The sequence below is a fragment of the Pelophylax lessonae genome (assembly GCF_965119305.1).
Source record: "Pelophylax lessonae genome assembly, chromosome: 4".
NCBI classification, from domain to species: Eukaryota; Metazoa; Chordata; class Amphibia; order Anura; family Ranidae; genus Pelophylax; species Pelophylax lessonae.
In genome coordinates, this window is record NC_138771.1 from 142,366,831 (window position 1) to 142,386,971 (window position 20,141).

At 44.9% G+C, this 20,141-nt stretch overlaps 2 protein-coding genes across 2 annotated transcripts in view; one reads left to right on the forward strand and one right to left on the reverse strand.

Moving 5' to 3' along the window:
• The window catches only part of LOC309552079 (hydroxymethylglutaryl-CoA lyase, mitochondrial-like), a 35,175-nt gene extending 24,277 nt beyond the window's left edge, over positions 1-10,898 (reverse strand). Inside the window, exons 1-2 of the mRNA XM_082252853.1 lie at positions 10,744-10,898; positions 3,434-3,517 (exon numbers count right to left, since the gene is read on the reverse strand). Coding sequence (XP_082108979.1) covers positions 3,434-3,517; positions 10,744-10,803 — 144 coding nt within the window. The 5' untranslated portion in view covers positions 10,804-10,898. The remainder of the gene's footprint in view (positions 1-3,433; positions 3,518-10,743) is intronic.
• Positions 10,899-11,069: 171 nt separating this feature from the next.
• The window catches only part of LOC309553832 (uncharacterized protein), a 29,972-nt gene continuing 20,900 nt past the window's right edge, over positions 11,070-20,141 (forward strand). Inside the window, exons 1-3 of the mRNA XM_082255287.1 lie at positions 11,070-11,219; positions 13,417-14,078; positions 16,184-16,825. Of these exons, the coding sequence (XP_082111413.1) occupies positions 13,544-14,078; positions 16,184-16,825 (1,177 nt within the window). The 5' untranslated portion in view covers positions 11,070-11,219; positions 13,417-13,543. The remainder of the gene's footprint in view (positions 11,220-13,416; positions 14,079-16,183; positions 16,826-20,141) is intronic.

Sequence of the window (20,141 nt, forward strand, 5' to 3'; positions counted from 1 at the left end):
ATCAATGCACTACAAGGACACTGACCAGCGCCTTCACAGTTCGTTGAAACCTACAATCTAATGGGCCAAAGACTTTCCTACAGTCAACCTCGTGGACAGAATATACTACAACATAGTCTCTGCTGTGATCAAATAAATGTGGAGAGAAACCCAATTTAAACTACTCCATGGTGCATATGTGCCCTCCTTTATTAACAAGGCCTCTTGCACAGGCCTCACCAACTCTTCTTGCCCAAAAAGTGGTCAAGCAAAACCTTTTTTAACTCACTGTTTATGGATCTGCCATCCCATCATAAGCTTTTGGAACCAGCTGAGGTTGTAAATACTGTCCGTTACTCACCCTCTACCACCATATGACCCACTTATTCTTTTATTTGGCTTTGAGGACAATTACATATTCTTGCTTGACACCTCATCAATCCAAATCAATTTGAATACAGATCTACGTAAAAAACTTAAAAAAGCAGTTGGATCCAGGTAGGTCCAGAATATGTAGGGCCAGCCACAGAGTAGTACCGACACACATATCAATATGTAGGTGATGCCCCTAGGACATGATGAAAAGTGGACAATAAAAATTGGGAAAGAACCCAATAATAGTTCTATAAAGGGGCAGACTGGAATCTCTCCTAAAATATCTTTATTAACATTCAATATAACAAACATCATGTGCAAAAGGTTGGTGACACAACAACAAATCTAATTTACAATATTGTCAACACTACCCCCCACCCCCATCACTCAGATTAATAAACCTGGGAAAATACCCTATTGTTGTGTTTGTCCATGCACAGCCATACGCATCAATGGGTTGCATCAAGGCTCACAATCTAACCCATAACAATAAATCCAACACTGAATGGTACACTTTAGATATTAATCAAGTGGGTTCCCTCCAAATGTCCTCTGAGAATGTCAGCGCAAATGCAACATAAGATGCTTGATATACAACCTGTAGTTCATCCTATGTAGCTAAGAGCAACAAAGTGCTAATGCAGGGATCCAAAACTGACAGTTCAAATAATCTGATGCATGGAGTCAGGTAGTGTACTGAATGTAGCCCAGTATGTCAGTCAGTATGGCAGACCATTGATGGCCAACAGTAATGGCAATGGAATGATCATATTATGGCTCGGCAATATACATCATAGGCAGCCAGCTGAATACTCTTTGCACAGATAGATGTTCCAGGCTGGCAGTCACTCACTCAAGTGGATTCATTGCCTGTGTCTATTATTCATGACTATCAACTGGTATGTGCCTGCAACCCACATAGTGATTGATATGACTATCATTCCTTGCTGGGTTTTGTACTCAGCCAATACAGGATATGTCATCACTAATGATGTAGACACTTCGTATTGCCGAGCCATAATATGATCATACCATTGCCATTAATGTTGGCCATCATTGGTCTGCCCTACTGACCGACATACTGTGCTACATTCAGTACACTACCTGACTCCGTGCATCAGATCATTTGAACTGTCAGTTGTGGATCTCTGCATTAGGACTTTGTTGCTCTTAGCTACATAGGATTAACTACAACTTGATTGATATCTAAAGTATACCATTCAGTGTTTGATTTATTGTTATGGGTTAAATAGTGAGCCTGGATGCAACCGATTGATGCGTATGGCCGTGCATTGGCAAACACAACAATAGGGTATTTTCCCGGGTTGTCACTCTGACCCTTAGTACCTATTCTATCACTGTACAGTTTCAGCTGGTCACTTTATTAATCTGAGTGATGGTGTGGATGAGTCCACGGGGGGTGAATTGCAAATACATATTTCATTTTTAAGGATTTTATTAGCTTATGCGAGTATATGGCGATATTGTGATTTTGCGATTATGCCATTAAGTTGCAATTATTATTATTTTTTTTTTCACAGTACATATTGTGTTTCACATTAAGGGTCCTTTCACACGGCCGCACCGTGTGTCCGCAAATCATCCTATTTTTTTGCGGATGATTTGCGGACTTTAATGTAAGTGAATGGCACTGCGGATGTCAGCGGAATACCATCCGCTGACATCCAATTTTCCTCCTTTCAGTTCTGTTCCGTTTTTTGGAACGGAACAGAACCCTATTTTTTCATCCGTGTAAAAAACGGAAAGGAAGGAAAATCAGATGTCAGTGGTGTCATCCGCTGACATCCGCAATGTCCATAGACTTACATTATGTCCGCATATCATCCGCAAACAGATGGGATGATATGCGGGCACACGGAGCGGATGACACAAGTCATCCGCTCCGTGAAAAAAAAAAAAAAAAAAAGTCCCACAGCGGACTAAAGCAGCGGAGCGGCCGTCTGAAAGAAGCCTTATAATCACTATATTCGCGTTTACCTAGGAACCAGTGTTTGATTTTATGATATTGACTTTTATATATATCACCCACTTATATTTGTGTATTACTATTTACCAAGGACACTAAGGAGGAAGATTTTAGACTTTGCACTTTAGAACACAATTCTTTCACGGACACTACTAGGGACATTAGGCACAACAACACACACTCTCATTTTTAGGACACTTACTCATCCAAGAATCCAGCCGTGTCTTCATCCCAGCCAATTTTTTTTCCATAGGCTCTCGGGTGCTGCCGTCGCCATTGTTTGTAAGGGAGACCGACAGCGAAGCCTTGCGGCTTCACAGCTGGTTCCCTACTGCGCATGCGCGAAGCACACTGTGCTTTGATAATGACCTGGCGGCGGGGGAAAGAGGAGGGGGCAGAACTTCCGGAGGACCTCACTGTGGCGATCACCCGGAAGTGGGAACAGGTACCTATCAAAACCAGGTACCCGTTCCCACAGAGCCCCCCCCTCCCCTGAAAGGTGCCAAATGTGGCAGCAGAGGGGGAAAGGAGGCAGATAAGCAGAGTTTTCCCTTTTGGGTGGAGCTCCGCTTTAATGACAACATTGTGAATTTTAATTGTTTTTCTGTCACCAACCTTTTGCCCATAATTTTGTATATTGATTGTTAATAAAGATATCTGAGGAGAGATCGCGGTCTGCCCCTTTATAGAACTATTAGTGGGTTCTTACCCAATTTTTGTCTATTGAATACACATCGGCCTGCTAGCGGTTAAGACACTCTATTATTAAAAAATAGAACTTGGCTGTTTGGCTGTAAAAACGTGCCAAAACACGTTTAGCGTTTTACATTTTATAGGATAGTGTAAAATACGAGGAGTGTTTTTCTTTTTTGGTAAAAACACTGACGCTCAAAAACGCACAAATGCTCATTAATATTTTTCAAAAAATGTGGCTAAAAGCGTGTTTTTAGCACCGCTTTTACCTGACAGCAGAGCTGCTGTTTTTTAAACTTCATGTGTGCATGAGGCCTTACAAAAATGCTCAAGCTAAATAATTAGGCCTGTAAAATGATTGAAGGCTCAAGTGTGAATGCAGCCTAATGGTCGGCTTACCTTCTCATTCTGTAATCCATCCCGAGGTCCAACCTCAACAACCTTCACCTCCGAAGGGAAGGAGTATACAGGCAATGAACTGACCTGTCAACACACATTGCTTATCATTAGTTAAGATCTAGCTGATATCTGAAGTATGAAATCTGTGACTGCGTATTATCAGGGAACTTTGTACTTTTATTTATCAGCATTACAAAATCACAATATGCTTTTGGATTTTAAAAAACTTTTCTGCCATAATGCTGCATACATATGAGATAACAGGGTAATTAGAGAACTCATATGACCACATCTTCATGTTTATAAGATTGCTTACAATGTTTTCTTTTATAATTGTTTATTGAATATTAAAGTGGAACTCCAGCTGTAAGTGTTCCCCCCCCCCGCCACCATCCCCCAGGTCCTATACTGCTGAATAATGAGCCCCCCGGGGTGTGTAAATGATAGGCCTGACTAAAAGGTTATGGGCAGAGTTCTGATTGGAGGGGGGAGCATGGAGTGTGGAGAGGATTTGTAAGGCTTGGGCCTTTTTTTCTATTTTTAGGACCGGTTCACACGGTCACACCACAATTAAAGCTTTCTGGATGCGTTTCTGCATGTGAGTTTATGGTGTGTTTTGATGCGTGGTGGTACGTTTTCTGTGTGTTTTGATGCCCCTATTATTTGCATTTGCGTTCCAATGCTTTTTTGATGCATTTAGCTGTGTTCCACACAGAAAAAAATGCAGCATGTTCTACTTTTGTCAACTGCACTGGAACGCACTGCACTGGTGTGTACTAGGGCCATTGGAACCCATGGTAAACACAGCCAATGCATTTTTGATACAGAATAAAAAAATACACTGGACTTTATCTGGTGTGAATCAGTCCTAAATACAGGAGGTGGAAGGGATTACAAAGCAAAAACAAATATCGAGTTCCACATCCATTTTATTACTGGCTTACAACTAATGCTTTAGCAGAACAGTTTATTACATTCAGTGTGATAAACTGTATCTAAAGGCAGACACTTTGTGTTAGTTTTGAATAGAAAACGGAATGGTTAGAGCCCCTGTTAAGTTTTTTATTGTTCTCTGTGTCCCTATTAGTGCTCTGAAATAAGATATACCTGTGCTCAAATCAATCTGCATATACAGGCTCATTTTACTGTTGTGGGTTTAGTAACACTTTAACCACCTCCCACCCGGCCATAGTACATATACGGCCGGGCGGGAGTCTCGTCCTTCTGAATGGACGTTCCGGAACGTCCTTCAGAAGGAGAGAGATCGCGCCGCCGCGGGCACGCGCATCGGCGCGATCTCGATGTGCCTGTGTCGCTCGGACACACGGCAACAACATTCGGCAGGAGGGCCCTGTGATTGGCCCTCCTGATCACATGACAGCTGTGTCCAATCACAGCTGTCATGTAATGTAAATACAGCCGTTGTAACGGCTTTGATCTCTTCTTTTCCTCACACAGATCCTGTCAGTGAGGAGAAGAAGAGACAATCTGTGCTGCAGCCAGGGAATCAGTGAGTTTTAAGCATTTTTTTGCTATTTACACACTGATCACCCTGTTAGTGTCCCCAAACACAGTGTCCCCAAAACACCAATATAAAAATCATCAGGCGCACATCTATCCGTGGATCATCCCGCGCACACCGTCACCTGATCTGCTACACCTGTCTGATCTGACACATCTGTCCGTGGATCATCCCGCGCACATCGTCACCTGATCTGCTACACCTGTCTGATCTGACACATCTGTCCTTGGATCATCCCACGCACATCGTCACCTGATCTGCTACACCTGTCCGTGATCTGACGCACCTGTCCCAGTGAACATCTGCCGCATCTCACTTCAACACCTGTCCCAGAAATCATCTGTCCACATGGCGAAAAAATTTTATAGCGGTGAAGAGGCTGTCCAAATTATTCCGAGTATGTCGGATGAGAGTACCGGGGAACTCTCTCCGTCAGACTCGGATAGCGAGTATGAGCCAGTAGAAAGCAGTGGCTCAGAAATGGAAACGGAGGATGACAGAATCCTTACAAAGAGGATCAGGAGATTTGAGCAGGCGCAGGCTTCCACCAGCAGCGCAACAACTCCGCAGGCATCCACCAGCCGCGCAACAACTCCGCAGGCATCCACCAGCCGCGCAACAACTCCGCAGGCATCCACCAGCCGCGCAACAACTCCGCAGGCATCCACCAGCAGTGCAGCACTCCACGCAAACAGGGCATCATCCCTGCATGACAGGCCAGCTGCTGGTAACGGGGCGTCCCACCCACAACGAGGCAGGGCCCATACTAGCCTTCCGGATGTTCTGTTATATCCGACATGGCTGCCCGATACTTCAGCAGAACCTGTAATTCCCCCTTTTACAGCACAGCCAGGCCCTCAAATCCAATCGGATAATGTAACCCCACTTTATTATTTTAATTTGTTTTTCACAAATGATCTGCTGAACTACATCGTGGAGCAGTGTAATCTGTACGCCAGCCAACATATTGCCAGCAATCCGGATTCATCCTATGCCCGCCCCTTTGTTTGGAAACCCCTCACCATGGAAGAATTTAAACTTTTCCTTGGACTGACCCTCAACATGGGTCTGACAAAAAAAAAAATGAACTCCACTCCTACTGGTCTACCGTACCTTGCCATCATATGCCAGTCTACTCCTCTTTGATGCCCAGACACCGTTATGAAATGATAATGCGATTTTTACATTTCAACGACAATGCCCAGTGCCTCCCCCGAAATCATCCAAATTATGATAAATTATTCAAAATTCGGCCCCTAATCAATTTTCTTTGCTCCAGCTTCAAGCAAATGTTTACCCCTGATAAAAACATTTGTGTGGATGAATCCCTAGTCCACTTCACCGGAAGGCTTGGGATAAAACAATACCTCCCAAGTAAACGTGCCAGATATGGGGTAAAGTTTTACAAAGTATGCGACAGGGCCACGGGCTACATTTTTGATTTCAAAATTTATGAGGGAAAGGACAGTCAGATAAACCCCCCTGGGTGCCCTACCTATATCGGGACAAGTGGCAAAATTGTCTGGCAGCTGATTGAACCACTGCTTGGGAAGGGTTACCACCTATATGTTGACAATTTTTATACAAGTCTCCCACTTTTCCGCCATCTATACCTAAAAAACACTGTGGCCTGCGGGACAGCACGGTCCAACCGCAAGGGCTTCCCACAGAGATTGATCAGCCAAAGATTAAATCGGGGGGAAAAAGCCAGTATGCGCAATGAAGAGGTACTAGCGCTGAAGTGGAAAGATAAAAGGGACGTCTACATCCTTTCCACAATACATGAGGACACCCTGGTGGAACTTCAGACAAGACGAGGTCCCATCCAGAAGCCAAAATGCATCCATGACTATAACCTATTCATGGGGGGGTGGATATGAGCTACCAGCTGATGCAGCCCTACTTGGCCACCAGGAGATCACTGTTCTGGTATAAAAAAGTAGCCATTTATATCATTCAGGTAGCCCTGTTCAATTCCTATGTCATTTTTTCCAAGTGTACCCAAGGATCCCTAACCTATTTAAAATATCAAGAGGACGTTATCATGGCCCTTCTCTATCCCCATGGCCACCCCCCCGAACAAATTCGCTCTGATGGATTAGCCAGACTTCATGAAAGGCACTTCCCGGATATCCTCCCTCCTACCCGCACAGGCCGCAGACACCAAAAAAAATGTCGTGTATGTTCAAGTAGAGGAATTCGCCGGGACACCAGATACTACTGTCCCCAATGTCCCTCCCAGCCAGGCCTCTGTATTGTAGGGTGCTATCGTGTTTATCACACTTCAGTACACTATTAGTAAAGACATTTTCCCAGTTTCCACTATCTGCTATTTCTGTGTATGACCCGGACTGTTTATCGACTATGATGTGAAGATATTTTTCCAGTTTCTGCTATTTTTGTGTATGACCCGGACTGTTGAATGACCATTCTTTTTGCCTGCCTCCTGGAACTGATTATTTGCTCTGCCACTGTACTATTCAACACAGGGGTCTCACACAGGTGAGGGGATCCAGAATAGAATTACGAGTGGAGAAAACTTTTTTTTCTCCATGTTTTTGTTTTCTCGGATTAGGGTCTGGATCTCGGAGGCTTCAAAGAGATTTGGGTGGGAGAAGCCTCTACCCCTGTCCTCAGGTCTTACCTGACCAAGGCCCCCAAGCCTTATAGTGCTGCCTGCTGCCACCTGAACTGGCCATGCCTATGCCTGCCACCTGAACTGGCCATGACTATGCCTGCTAACTGAACTACTGCCAGGACCAATACTTTGGAATATCCCTGCCTGCTGCCTGGAAAATTCCTGAACTTCTCCATTGGCTGCCTGGACCAATGCTTTTCCTGTGCTGGGACCGTATTCGTGCCTGCTAAAACCACAGGTAATCATTATTTTTTACCCTTTTGGGTTGTAATTCTTGATCTGTACATGCTATGTGTTAGAAGCCTGACTGTGCTACTTGGATGTTGGGCCTCTGTATGTGGCCAGGCTGTGGAAAAGTGTCACACATGTGGTATCGCCATACTCAGGACGAGTAGCAGAATGCATTTTGGGGTGTAATTTTTGCTATGTACATGCTTTGTATTAGAAATATCTTAGAAATTGACAACTTTGTGTAAAAAAAAAAAAATACGTTTTTATTTTTTCCACATTTTCCAAAAACTTGTGGAAAAAAATGACATCTTCAAAAGACTCATAATGCCTCATAGAATATACATTGGGGTGTTTTCTTTCCAAAATGGGGTCATTTTGTGGGTAGTTCCATTGTCTTGGTGCTCCAGGGCCTTCAAAAATGTGATAGGTACTCAGGAAATGAAATGTGTAATTTATGCCTTTAGAACGCCTGACTGTGCAACTTGGATGTTGGACCTCTGTATGTGGCCAGGCTGTGGAAAAGTCTCACACATGTGGTATCGTCATACTCGGGACGAGTAGCAGAATGCATTTTGGGGTGTAATTTTTGCTATGTACATGCTATGTATTAGAAATATCTTATAAATTGACAACTTTGTGTAAAAAAAAATACGTTTTTATTTTTTCCCACATTTTCCAAAAACTTGTGAAAAAAAATTACATCTTCAAAAGACTTATTATGCCTCATAGAATATACATTGGGGTGTTTTCTTTCCAAAATTGGGTCATTTTGTGGGTAATTCCATTGTTCTGGTGCTCCAGGGCCTTCAAAAATGTGATAGGTTGTTAGGAAATGAAATGTGTAATTTATGGCTTTCGAACGCCTGACCGTGCTACTTGAATGTTGGGCTTCTGTATGTGGCCAGGCTGTGGAAAAGTCTCACACATGTAGTATCGCCATACTCAGGAGGAGTAGCAGAATATATTTTGGGGTGTATTTGCAAGTTTATGTATGTCATGTGTGAGAAATACCTTGTTAATTTAACAATTTTGTGGGGAAAAAAAAAAAAAAAAAAAATCTTCATTACCAAAACTATTGTGGCCAAAAAATTGCAACTTCAAAAAACTCACTATGCCTCTTACTAAATACCTTGGACTGTCCTCTTTACAAAAAGTGGTAATTTGGGGGGTATTTGTACTCTCCTGACATTTTAGGGCCTGAAGAAATGAGATAGGTAGTCAGTACATCAGTACTGTTAAATTTTCAATGATACGTAGCCTAGCTTGAGGGCGCTCTAACTTTCACAAAAACCTATTTTCATACACTTATCAGGATTTTTTTTACCAAAGACATGTAGCAGAATACATTTTGGCCTAAATTTATGACAAAATTTGATTTTATTGGATTTCTTTTAAAACAGACAATAGAAAATATAATTTTTTTTTTTTTTTCGCTATTTTTTCGCTTATATCACAAAAAATAAAAAATCCAGCGGTGAATAAATACCACCAAAAGAAAGCTCTATTTGTGGGAACAAAATGATAAAAAATTCATTTGGGTACAATGTAGCATGACTGAGTAATTGTGATTCAAAGTGCGAGAGCACCGAAAGCTGAAAATTGGTCTGGGAAGGAAGGGGGTTTAAGTGCCCAGTATTGAGGTGGTTAAAGAATAAAAAGAGAAAAAAAAAACAGTAAACTGTGTGATGAATTGTAACAATGCGTCCCAGCACCCCTCACTGCCCCTGCACATCACACAGCAGAGTGCACACATGTTACTGTGAAGGCGCCATCAGCACAATTCACTTTATCAGTGTGTCCTGAAGGCCGGGGGTCCCCAGTGCTAGAAGAGCTCCTTCACACAGCCAGCGGTTAGGACCCACTCACACCGGAGTGTAGCGGGATCATGTATTCCCGCTCAGGTTTTTCTGTATTTTTCATGCCCTAGGTGACAAATGCCCAAAGTACCTTGTCGGTTGTGGAGCATCAGATGTTTTTTCAGCGAGCATTTTGCCGCATTTTTTATTTCGCTACCCGCGCTTCATGCACCATTACCAATGAACGGCACCACAAGTGTGATCCGCAATTGCAAGGCGCTTACAAAAGGCATATTTATGAATTCTAGATTGTTCTCTAGAAGCTCTACTGAGCAGGGCCCTCTGATTCTTTCTGTATTAAATTGTATTGTAACTGTACGGTCTGCTCTCATGTTGTAATGCGCTGTACAAACTGTTGGCACTATATAAGTCCTGTATAATAATTTCTGTGTTTTGTTGCATGTTTAAATATTGCCCAGGTGTGAAAGCAGCCAAGACACGGTTCAAACTTGGGTGGTAAACGCAGGCGACTGAGCTGTGGTTTTACCATTGTAACTGCTTAGAGATATGTCTGTTGTGCGGATGCAAGGCTTTGTTTCATGGCCAAAAAAGAAAGCGGCATGTCGCATTCAGCACACCGCCAGGAAACTCGACCCATTGCAGCGGATGGGGCCATGGCACCACCGCACTCAGTGGGTGGGCATTTTTAGGGTTAAAACAGTCAGTGAAGATGGAAAATATCTCCCCTCCCCCTGTACAATGCCCTTTAAAAAGCGATCCGTCCTGTTTTTCAGGGGGGCAGCAGTGTGTGAATGAGCCCAAAGTGAGGGAAGATCCAGAATTGTCAGTTGTCACTGTAGCAGTAATGGAGGTGAAATCCTTCTATGGGGATACTGGTATGGGTGGATCCCCTTTGGGGAATTTCAGGAAGTGGGGACATCTCCTTAATGGGACACAAAGAATCAAATCTTATCAGCTGTGTTCTATTAACCATTCCCCCCCCCCCCCCCCTTTACCCATAGCTAGGACTGGCCTGTCATATACTTGTATGGATGTGTGGGGTCACCTCTTCTACACCTGGAGGACAGACACAGCTAAGGTGAGACTATACTTTATATCTGACCTGGCGGAGCACAGCCCCGATCCCCCACGGAGCCGCTCTCCGGACATTCATCGCAAACATCCTCCGTGACAGTGACACCTGTAAACAAAGTCACACTTCCGCTCAGTCTTCCTGCCGCACGCTGATTGGATACAAATATGGGCCAATCCCGAAACACGCTATAAGACACACCCCACCCGCTGCTGTTGTCTGGTGCTAGTCATATCAGGTCATTTATTAGCAGAGTGCGACATCTATCGGCAGTTCCGCCTCATGACAAGCCTGCGCTGCTGTTTATAGAAGAGGCGGCTGTGGTGGTCTTCAGTGTTTGCTGGGTGTTGTAGTATCACAGTGTTCCCGTAACCCCCACCCCGTGCGGTGTACAGGTCCGCCTGAACTACAACTCCCAGAAACCCTCACGGTTCCTCCATGAACACCGGATATAGAAGGTGTGACGCGCCAGGGTGAGGAGGCGGAGCGGTGAGCTGTGTTGCTATGTGAGTGTCTCTATCTATGTGTGTATGAATGATTGGTGTGCTGTGTTCATCACATCTCCATGACTACGCAGCTTTACAATGTGTTCATAGCTTTATATTACAGTCTGTGTTGTAGGATGGACCACTGGCTGCTTTTTATGTTATCACTGGGGAGATCCTCCCCCCCACACACACTTCCTATGTAGTCACCAGGACATGATGGGCAGGTAGCCTATAATGCTTTATACTACAGCCTGTGTTTATGGATGGGCCACTGCCATATTTTTCTTGTGGTGTCCCCATTAGGGGACATTTCCCCCCCCCCCTTCCTTTGTGGTCACCAGGACATGATGGACAGATCCCTATAATGTTACAGCCTGTGTTTATGGATGGGCCACTACCATATGTTCTATCAGAATAGCGCTACCAATCAGATTCTGCAACCAGGAGTGACGTACGGACTAGAACAACTTGGAACGCATGTGCCATGCATTCCAATAGGTTTCCTAATTTGACCAAACACGGAGCAGCGGCAGACATCTTCTTACACCCACGCAAGTCTTGAGTTTTACATTTATTTTAGCAGTAAACTCCCCTTATATACTGAATCACAGTATTACATTTCTATTATTCTATTCTAGTAAATATAGGAAGAAACCTGCAGGTGGAAGGTGGCAACGGCCATCTTGGTACACCCTGCACTGCTCAGCGACAAACTGAATATATAGTGAAATAGACTATTTCACTCGGTCGTGGTTCTATTTCAGTATATAAGGTGAGTTTACTGCTAAAATAAATGTAAAATTCAAGACTTGCGTGTAAGAAGATGTCCGCCTCTGCTTCGTGTTGTCACATTAGAAAACCTATTGGAAAGCATAGCGGCCATGTTGGAACGCATGGCACATGCTCAGTAAGTTATCATCCAAGCGTCACTTCCGGTTGCAGAATTTGATAGGTAGCAATATTCTGATAGAACACCATATTTTTCTTGTTGTGTCCCCATTGGGGACATTCCCCCCTGTGGTCACAAGGACATGATGGGCAGATCCTTAAAACACTTTATTTTACAGTCTGTGTTTATTTATGGGCCACTGCCATATTCTTCTTGTGGTGTCCCCATTGGGGACATCCCCCCCCTCTCTCTCTGTGGTCACCAGGACATGATGGGCAGATTCTTATAATGCTTTATTTTACAGTCTGTTTATGGATGGGCCACTGCCATATTCTTCTTGTGGTGTTTCCATTGGGGACATTTCCCCACACTTCCTCTGTAGTCACCAGCCCATGAAATAAGCAGGTTCTCTCCAGAAGGAAGAATCTTTTATCTGGATTTGACATCCTGAGGAAGATGTATTCTGCCATTGCTCCTTTTGTCTCCTTTTCACAATGCTAATTTCCTGGCTGTCGTGCTAATGCTTTGCCTTCAGGAATTAAAAGGGTTAGTTTACCTTTTCCGAAAAATGCTCACCTGTCAGTGTCCAGCGGTCGGGTGATTTGTAATCCTGGCTCTTCTCACTTTTCTTTCTACACTACTTCTGTAATTGATCAGAGACGGTGCTGACCAATCAGAATCGCTCTGATCCGCTAGAAGTGCTGTACATTGAAGAGTCAGGATTTCAAACTGTGGAGCGGCTGCATGGGCACTGACAGCTCAGGTAAGTACAGCAGGGACTGGGGGGGGGGGGGGGTGTACAGAGTTAGTTGACCTTTTTATACCTTTTCTATAAAGGGGATCCAACAGTCTAACCTCTTCCCGCTGCCTTGCCCTGGCCCTTTAAGAGGTTTTAAATGGCGGGAGGTGGGCATTCCGATTACATTGGCTGTCACAGCAGTCACATTATCGGAAAGCTCCCAATCGCAAGTATGCTTCAGGAGCTTTCCGGTACCCTCTGATCTCTGTGCTGGGAGCGCGCAGCGCGTGCACTCTCAGCACAGAAAGAAGCTACATATGGCTGCATATATGCGTTAAAGCCTACCAGTAAAGAGTTCACAGCCACTGATCTGGAACATGTGGTTGGGGGGGGGGGGGGCATTACCCCACCACCACTACTGCACCCAAGGCAGTTGTCCCTTCTGCCCACCCCTTGCCCTGGCCCCTCGGGTCAGAAACTTGTGGGTTTTTCTGAGAAAACTCTACTCACTCCTATATTGCTTGGTATATTATGTCCTGCTCTACCAGTAATATTTAATAGTTCATTGTTTTATTAATCTTTTTCAGTAGAAGAAAATCCTTGGTATACGTCTGGATTTGATTATGACATGCAAGAGCATAGCATGGTTAGAGGAACAGAAAGTGAAACATCCCTCAATACTAGTACACGTAGAACTGTGGTATACAGGCAGAAATGAATGAAAAGGTGGAAAATGGTGATCATAAAACCGACCTGGAGAAAGAGAACCACAATGGTCAGAAGAGATATATCTGTACTCAGTGCGGGAAAAGCTTCACCCGGAAATCTTCTCTTATTGTCCATCAGAGAGTCCACACAGGGGAGAAACGCTTCATGTGTACACAGTGTGGGAAGAAGTTTGGTCTCAAGTCTTCCATGGTCAGACACCTGAGAATCCACATCCCAAAGACTGGGAATTTCATATGTCCAGATTGTGGCAAGTGCTTCCCCCGCTATTCCAGCTTTTTTCGGCACCAGAAAGTCCATAAAGGAGAGAGACAATATAAATGCCATGAGCGCGGGAAGAGTTTTGTTCAAACATCAGAACTTGTGGTCCATCAGAGGATACATGAAAGAAAGGGACATAGTGAAAAGAGTTCTAAAGCTGTGGAGTATGTCCCCATCCTCCGCAGAGTAGAGGAAGCCAATGTGTGCAAGAAAGGCTTTAGAAAGAGCAATTCCCTTATCAGACACCGGGGGAGACACATCGGTGAGGAAAAGTATATTGGCTGAAAAGTCACTTCCTATCAGAAATAAATGGGATTATAGTTACACATCCAACAAGTAACAAACTCCAATTTTGTTAGGACTGGTCCATGCCAGGCATGCTGGGACTGCTGAAGGCAGGTCTGCCAAGCACAGTCCCAGTGCAGGACAAGTTAAAAGCCCCCTGTTTCCTATAGTGCCAGTGGTGTGCACTGCAAAAAAAAAAAAACGTATGCAGCTGATTGCAATGCAAACTACTGCATTCCAATGTCACTATGTAAAAAGCACTTTATGAAATTTCATCTTGACATTTCAATGAAGTTTGCACAAAAAATGATAAATGGTGCTATGCTTAGTATTGGCGCATTGACAAGCTTTCTGCCAGCACACACCAGCAGCCACGTAGTCAGCATGGCTGTCTGGAGTCAAGGAGCCCTTGAAGGCTAACTTTATTGTTTTCACGTTACGGGTGTAATATGGTGCAGTTTTTTTTTTTTTTTTTTTAAAGCCCATGGTGTGTGAAACACACTCAAAAACTTACACCCGGTGCATAAAAAAGTGCGCACATGCAAAACGTGAGACACATAAAAAGTGCACAAGGTGTACACATAGCCCTCCTCCGAAGAGGAAGGGCCTTAACCCTGATCCCCCGGGGCGCAAAGCTCCTGACTGGGCCTGAGGTACTCACTATGGCCCGCCCAGCTGAAGCCAGGCAGACCCCGTTCTCCAGGGGGACTGCCGAAACAGCCCACCCCAAGTACTTGGTGGGGCTCCCCCGAAGGGAGACCCCATGAGAGAGGGTGAACTAAGCCAGAAGGCCATATCCACCCCCTCCCAAGATGTTCAGGGCAGGCCCGAGGACCTACGCCATACTTGTCGTGCCAGTGACAATACAACCAAAAAGGGACAAATGTGAACACACAACAAAGAAAAACAGAGAGGGGAAAAGGGAAGTGGAGAAGTGCTGGGTAGTGTCAAAGTGCAAGACCTTGATAGGCCCCCCGGCCAGGAATAAAAAATTCCTCTGGTGCTGGTCAAAAGGCCCATCCCAAGAGGCAGGTGCAGAAAAAGTGTGATGGTGCAGTGACCAAGGTGCCAAAAAACTCAGGTGAGCTGCCCCTCACCAGTGAGAATTGAGGCACCCCTGGGCTGCCACCCCAGGGGCACATACACCACATGCTTTTTCGGGCCCAGCCCCTGGCCAGACCCAGTGTAGCCCTTACCTACCAGGAGGCTTGGAACGTAGACAGCTTAGGGAGAGCCTGCCTTCAACTGGGGAGAAGCCTTTTGCAAGATTCAACCCAGGAGGAAAAGTCCTCCCACCGCCATCCCAATTCCTTACTAATTACATCCAGGAGCAATACAAGCTGGCCTCCATGACGAACCAGCTCTCTTGCTCCCTTCAAACTGATGGGGGCGGACCCATTCAAATCAGAAGGCGGCGGACTCATCCGGCTTTCTCTGACAGTGCCTACTTCCCAGTCCTCCAGTTTCGCCTGGAGCGCCCTGGTTAGTTTCAGCTACTGCCCCCACCTATAATTGGCTTTCACATGAAGGAGCACATAGAAAGCCAACACATGTGGGACAAAACCAGAAAAATTCCCAGCTCAACTCGCCAACCAGTTTGCTTTTTAAATTTAGCACAGGCCATTTTAAAAAGCCATAGTGCCAGAAAAGTGCTGTTAGAGAATTTTTTTTTTTTATTCCCCCTGATAGAGGTTGGGCGCTGTTTTTGCATATTAAGTGATTAGGCTGGATGCATGAAACATTTTCACAAGGGTATTTGTGGTGGTATACAAGACGGTACAAACAAACGGCAACCATCCCAGCCCGTAACTGGTCTTTACAGCAAGGAGCACAATGAAGGGCGACTCATGTCAAGAAACAACAAAGAAAAATTCCAAGCTCACTTACCGTCCAGCCTGCAACAAACCGAATTGTCCCGTTTGACACTTTACTTTAAAACCAGGGGTTTAGTTTGCACACATTTGCAAATTTACACGTAGGCTGCAGGGCCACAAGACACGTTTGCTTTAAAATATAGAATTATTTTTTATAAAGATCTTAAACATGGGATTTCTAATAGTGCATTTGAATTTTATTTTTCAGCCAAGCCTTTGTTGCCTGCTGTCAGCGTTTATGGACTCACAAATGGCAGCTCTGTTGGCCACAAGTCAGATTCAGATACATCCTCTCAGCTGGTTAGGACTAATGGCTCTGGTCAGTTAGAAGATGAATATAATCACGCTGAGGGGAATGTGAACAGTATAGAGAGACGCGTTGTGTGTGCTGAGTGCGGGAAAAGTTTCACCCGGAAGTCTTCCCTTCTTGTCCATCAGAGAGTCCACACTGGAGAGAAACGCTTCATGTGTGCGCAGTGCGGGAAAAGGTTCGGCCTCAAGTCTTCTATGGTCAGACATCTGAGAACTCATTCTCCAAAAATTCTAAACATTTGCCCTGACTGTGGCAAATGCTTTAGCCGCTACTCAAGCTTATTTCAGCACCAGAATGTTCACAGGAGGCAAAAATCATTCCAGAAGAGCTTTCCTGAAGCATCACAGCTAGTCGCACACCAGAGAAAACACACAACCCTAAGGACGTTCCTGGAGCCAGATGCTGAAGTGGACTCTAAAGATAGAGATACATTGACCAGTAATGCAGGCACTGCAGAAGAGCCTCACATGGGCCCATCATGTGGTGAGAGTTTTCTGGAGCAAAGTATGTTCCAAGAACACCAGAGCATACACCAAGGTGAGCAAAAGGTGCCTCAAATCCTAATGCTGATAACTAGGCTATTGAGCACACAGCTGGTTTTAGCTTGTTTTAGTATATATGTGCAGACCTGATTATTAAGTTAAAGAGCAACATACAGCAGCCCTCAGGCTGGCCACACATTTTACAATTTTCTTATTCAATTTCCTTTAGATTTACTTTCAACTATGTAGTGCAAGGTCCTGCCTGACTGTATACAAGTTGAAAGTGTTTAGGCTTGACCTCAAATTATATGGTTTTGGTAAATCTAAAGGAAAATTGTACAAGAAGAATTTATAATAATGGCCAGCCTTAGGCTAATGTCAAATGGGCGACGTTGCCACTAGCGATTGTCAATCTCCACATTCGGTCACAGTTCCATTGGATTATATGATGTAATTAAAATTCAATCATTTCCAAAACAGTGCTCAAAGACAAAAGTTTAAGCCATCATAGTGCTTTCTGTAATTTAAAAATGTATTTACAATTAATAATAAAAGATGCATTCACTTGATCATGTGCACAACAGAAAAATGGCATTCACTTTTCCTTAAACACCAATAGAGGCAATGTGGATGGAGGCTGCCGTCTGTATTCATAGGGCCATTGGCATATGGAAACCCTTTTACTGTCATCTTAAAGTGATTGTAAAGGTTCGTTTTTTTTTTTTTTTTTTATACTTACCTGCTCTGTGTAAGGGTTTTGCACTGAGCAGCCTCGATCCTCCTTTTCTGGGGTGCCCTGTCGGCGCTCTTGGCTCCTCCTCTTTATCGGGTGCCCCCACAAAGAGCCACTTTCCATGGCGACACCCGTGCGGGCACATTCACGAGTCCCGCTGCTGCGTCCATTGACACAGATAGCAGGACTCGGCTCCATCCCCTGCTCTCGTATCACTGGATTTGATTGACAGAAGCGGAGCAATCAGTGTTATCAGTCTATTCAATGAGGACTCGAGACAGTGGCTGCTGGGCTCATGCTCGTCGCTGGAACGTTCTGATTCAGGTAAGAATAATGGGGGGTCTGGGGGGCAGCTGCAACCAAGCTTCATTCCCTTTTATTTTTTTAAGGATTCTGTAAGAAGCAATGGGCTGCACTCAGCTTATCGGTATCTAAGCTGAAGTAATCTCTAAACATAGAATGAATAGTTGTATGCATTCATGGTCATGTAAACAAAAATGGCTTCTGCATCAGCTTTTACTATGCACATGCAAGTAAGGCACTTCTTCACGAACATGACAATTGGTAAGGAGAAGCATTGTATGCACATGCATGGGTGAAACAGTGGTGTAAAAGCCATCAGTGCACAGTCCTTCACTTGCTTTGAAGGCTGTGTGGCTCCCGGGGCACCAGAAGACGTCTGGGATTTTACACCTCAGCACACAGAAGTTGCTAAGAATCCTAGTGAATGAGGTCTATTTTCTTTGCCACTTTGAGTCCAGCAAGGTGTGCTAGAGAGTTCTCTTTATCTAGCCAATCAGTAGGCTTGGGGGGGGGGGGGGGGGTGCATGCTTAGAGATCTGTTAAATATTTGTCACACTTCCTGTTCCTGGAAGATCTGTCTTTCTCCCTCGGTCCACACACATAGGGTTTGAAAGTAAGCATGGGTCTCCCCTTCTGGAAGGTATTCCTGCAGATGCTAGGGGCTGGAGTATAGGACTAGAATGCATTAAGGTGAAAAACCTTAAGACTTTACAACTCCTTTTAAGTGTTGGAGGTTGCTCTGTTCAGATGTCGGCATCGAGCAGGGTTGCCTTCCTCCCTACTTCCTAGGATTGCATATTACGTCACTGGCTACGTCCCTTATGCTTTATGCCACAGTAACATGGCTTCATCAGTCAGTGTAATGCGCAAGGAGTGAAGTTGGTGATGTAGTGTGTGGAAATGTGGAGTAATCCTTAGGATCGATCTAAGCTTCATGTCACACTATGGCACGTTATTCCTAGATCCCGGACAGGTGACTGGTAGATTGCAGTCTGGGCTTCATGACCTGCCATCCCAGAGCATCATACAGTGCAATGCAGAGGGACTACTTGTAAAGTTGGAGCTGTAGTAGGGAGCAAAATCCACATAAGCCGATGCCTCCTCTGTAATGCTGGCTCCTGTATCATGCAATACCAAATACACTCCACCTCTTATCCCTGGTAGCGGTCTCCAGAGTGGTGCCAACAGCAGGAAAGAAGAGATCTTCAGGTCAGTGTGAAGCAATGGAATAGTATAGGGCTGCTTTCATGATGTGTTGCAGTTTACCCACACTGCGGGTGCAGGGCAGTGTACCTGCAGCTTTCCTGTGGGTTTGCTGCGCTTAACCATAGACTTCAGTTATATCCTGCAGGTTTTGTGCACTTTCTGAATGCATGAGTGTTGGTGCGCTCTCAGAAAGTGTACCACACCTCAAGGATATGATAGAAGTCTATGGCAAAGCACAGCTTACCCAGGAAGGTCGAAGATGCGCTGCACCCGCGGTGCAGGTAAACTGCAGCAGATCAGTGTGAAAGCAGCCTTCTAGGGGGTTCAGAGCAGTAAGGGTTAATTTGCAGTTTGGGGGTTGATCAAGCCCCATTGTTAAGATGTGTTTTTACCACCCCTGCCCCAACCGCACTTTTAGCTGCACTGGCCAGAAGTGTACACATAGCGCAGCAGGAGTTATAAACCCTGTCATGGTTGGTGGGTGTAGCACCTGCCAAGCATGACCCATTCAAGTAAATGAAGCCACTCTGCAAGTTCCTTGCAACCTTGTGCAGTACGGCAAACAGGGGGTTAAAACAGGCAGTGTGATGCTTTCTCACCACCTGCTTTAACCCCTTTGGACCTCGCAGAAGCATGCAGTTGCAAGACGCTTGCAGAATGGCCCCATTTACTTGAAAAGGTTGTGATTGGCAGCAGAGGGTTTTATTCCTTCTACAGCATGTGTACCTTTGGTTGCTGCCTCAGCAGCTAAAGGGTGTAGGAATGGGAGCGGTAAACGCAACCGCAGGGTTTACCACCCCCCCCCCCCCAACTTTATGTGTGAACTAACCCTAAGGGTGCTCCTGCAGACTGCAACAAAGGGCTCATTCACAAGTGCAGCAGGCAATCCAGGTGTGTTTGACAGGTATTGAGGAGGCGATATGTTGCCTCCTCACCACCTGATTTAAACCCATGATTGCCGTGCAATGCACGCGATTGTGACATGGTAGTACAACAATTAGAGGTTTAAATTGAGTTTGAGGAGGCTACACTGTACCTGATGATCTTTGAATTCTCCCATGTTTTTCAGGTTGATCTCAACCTCTTTAAGGTTGCCTACCCCTGTGTTAAAGGGACAGGCACATTTTGA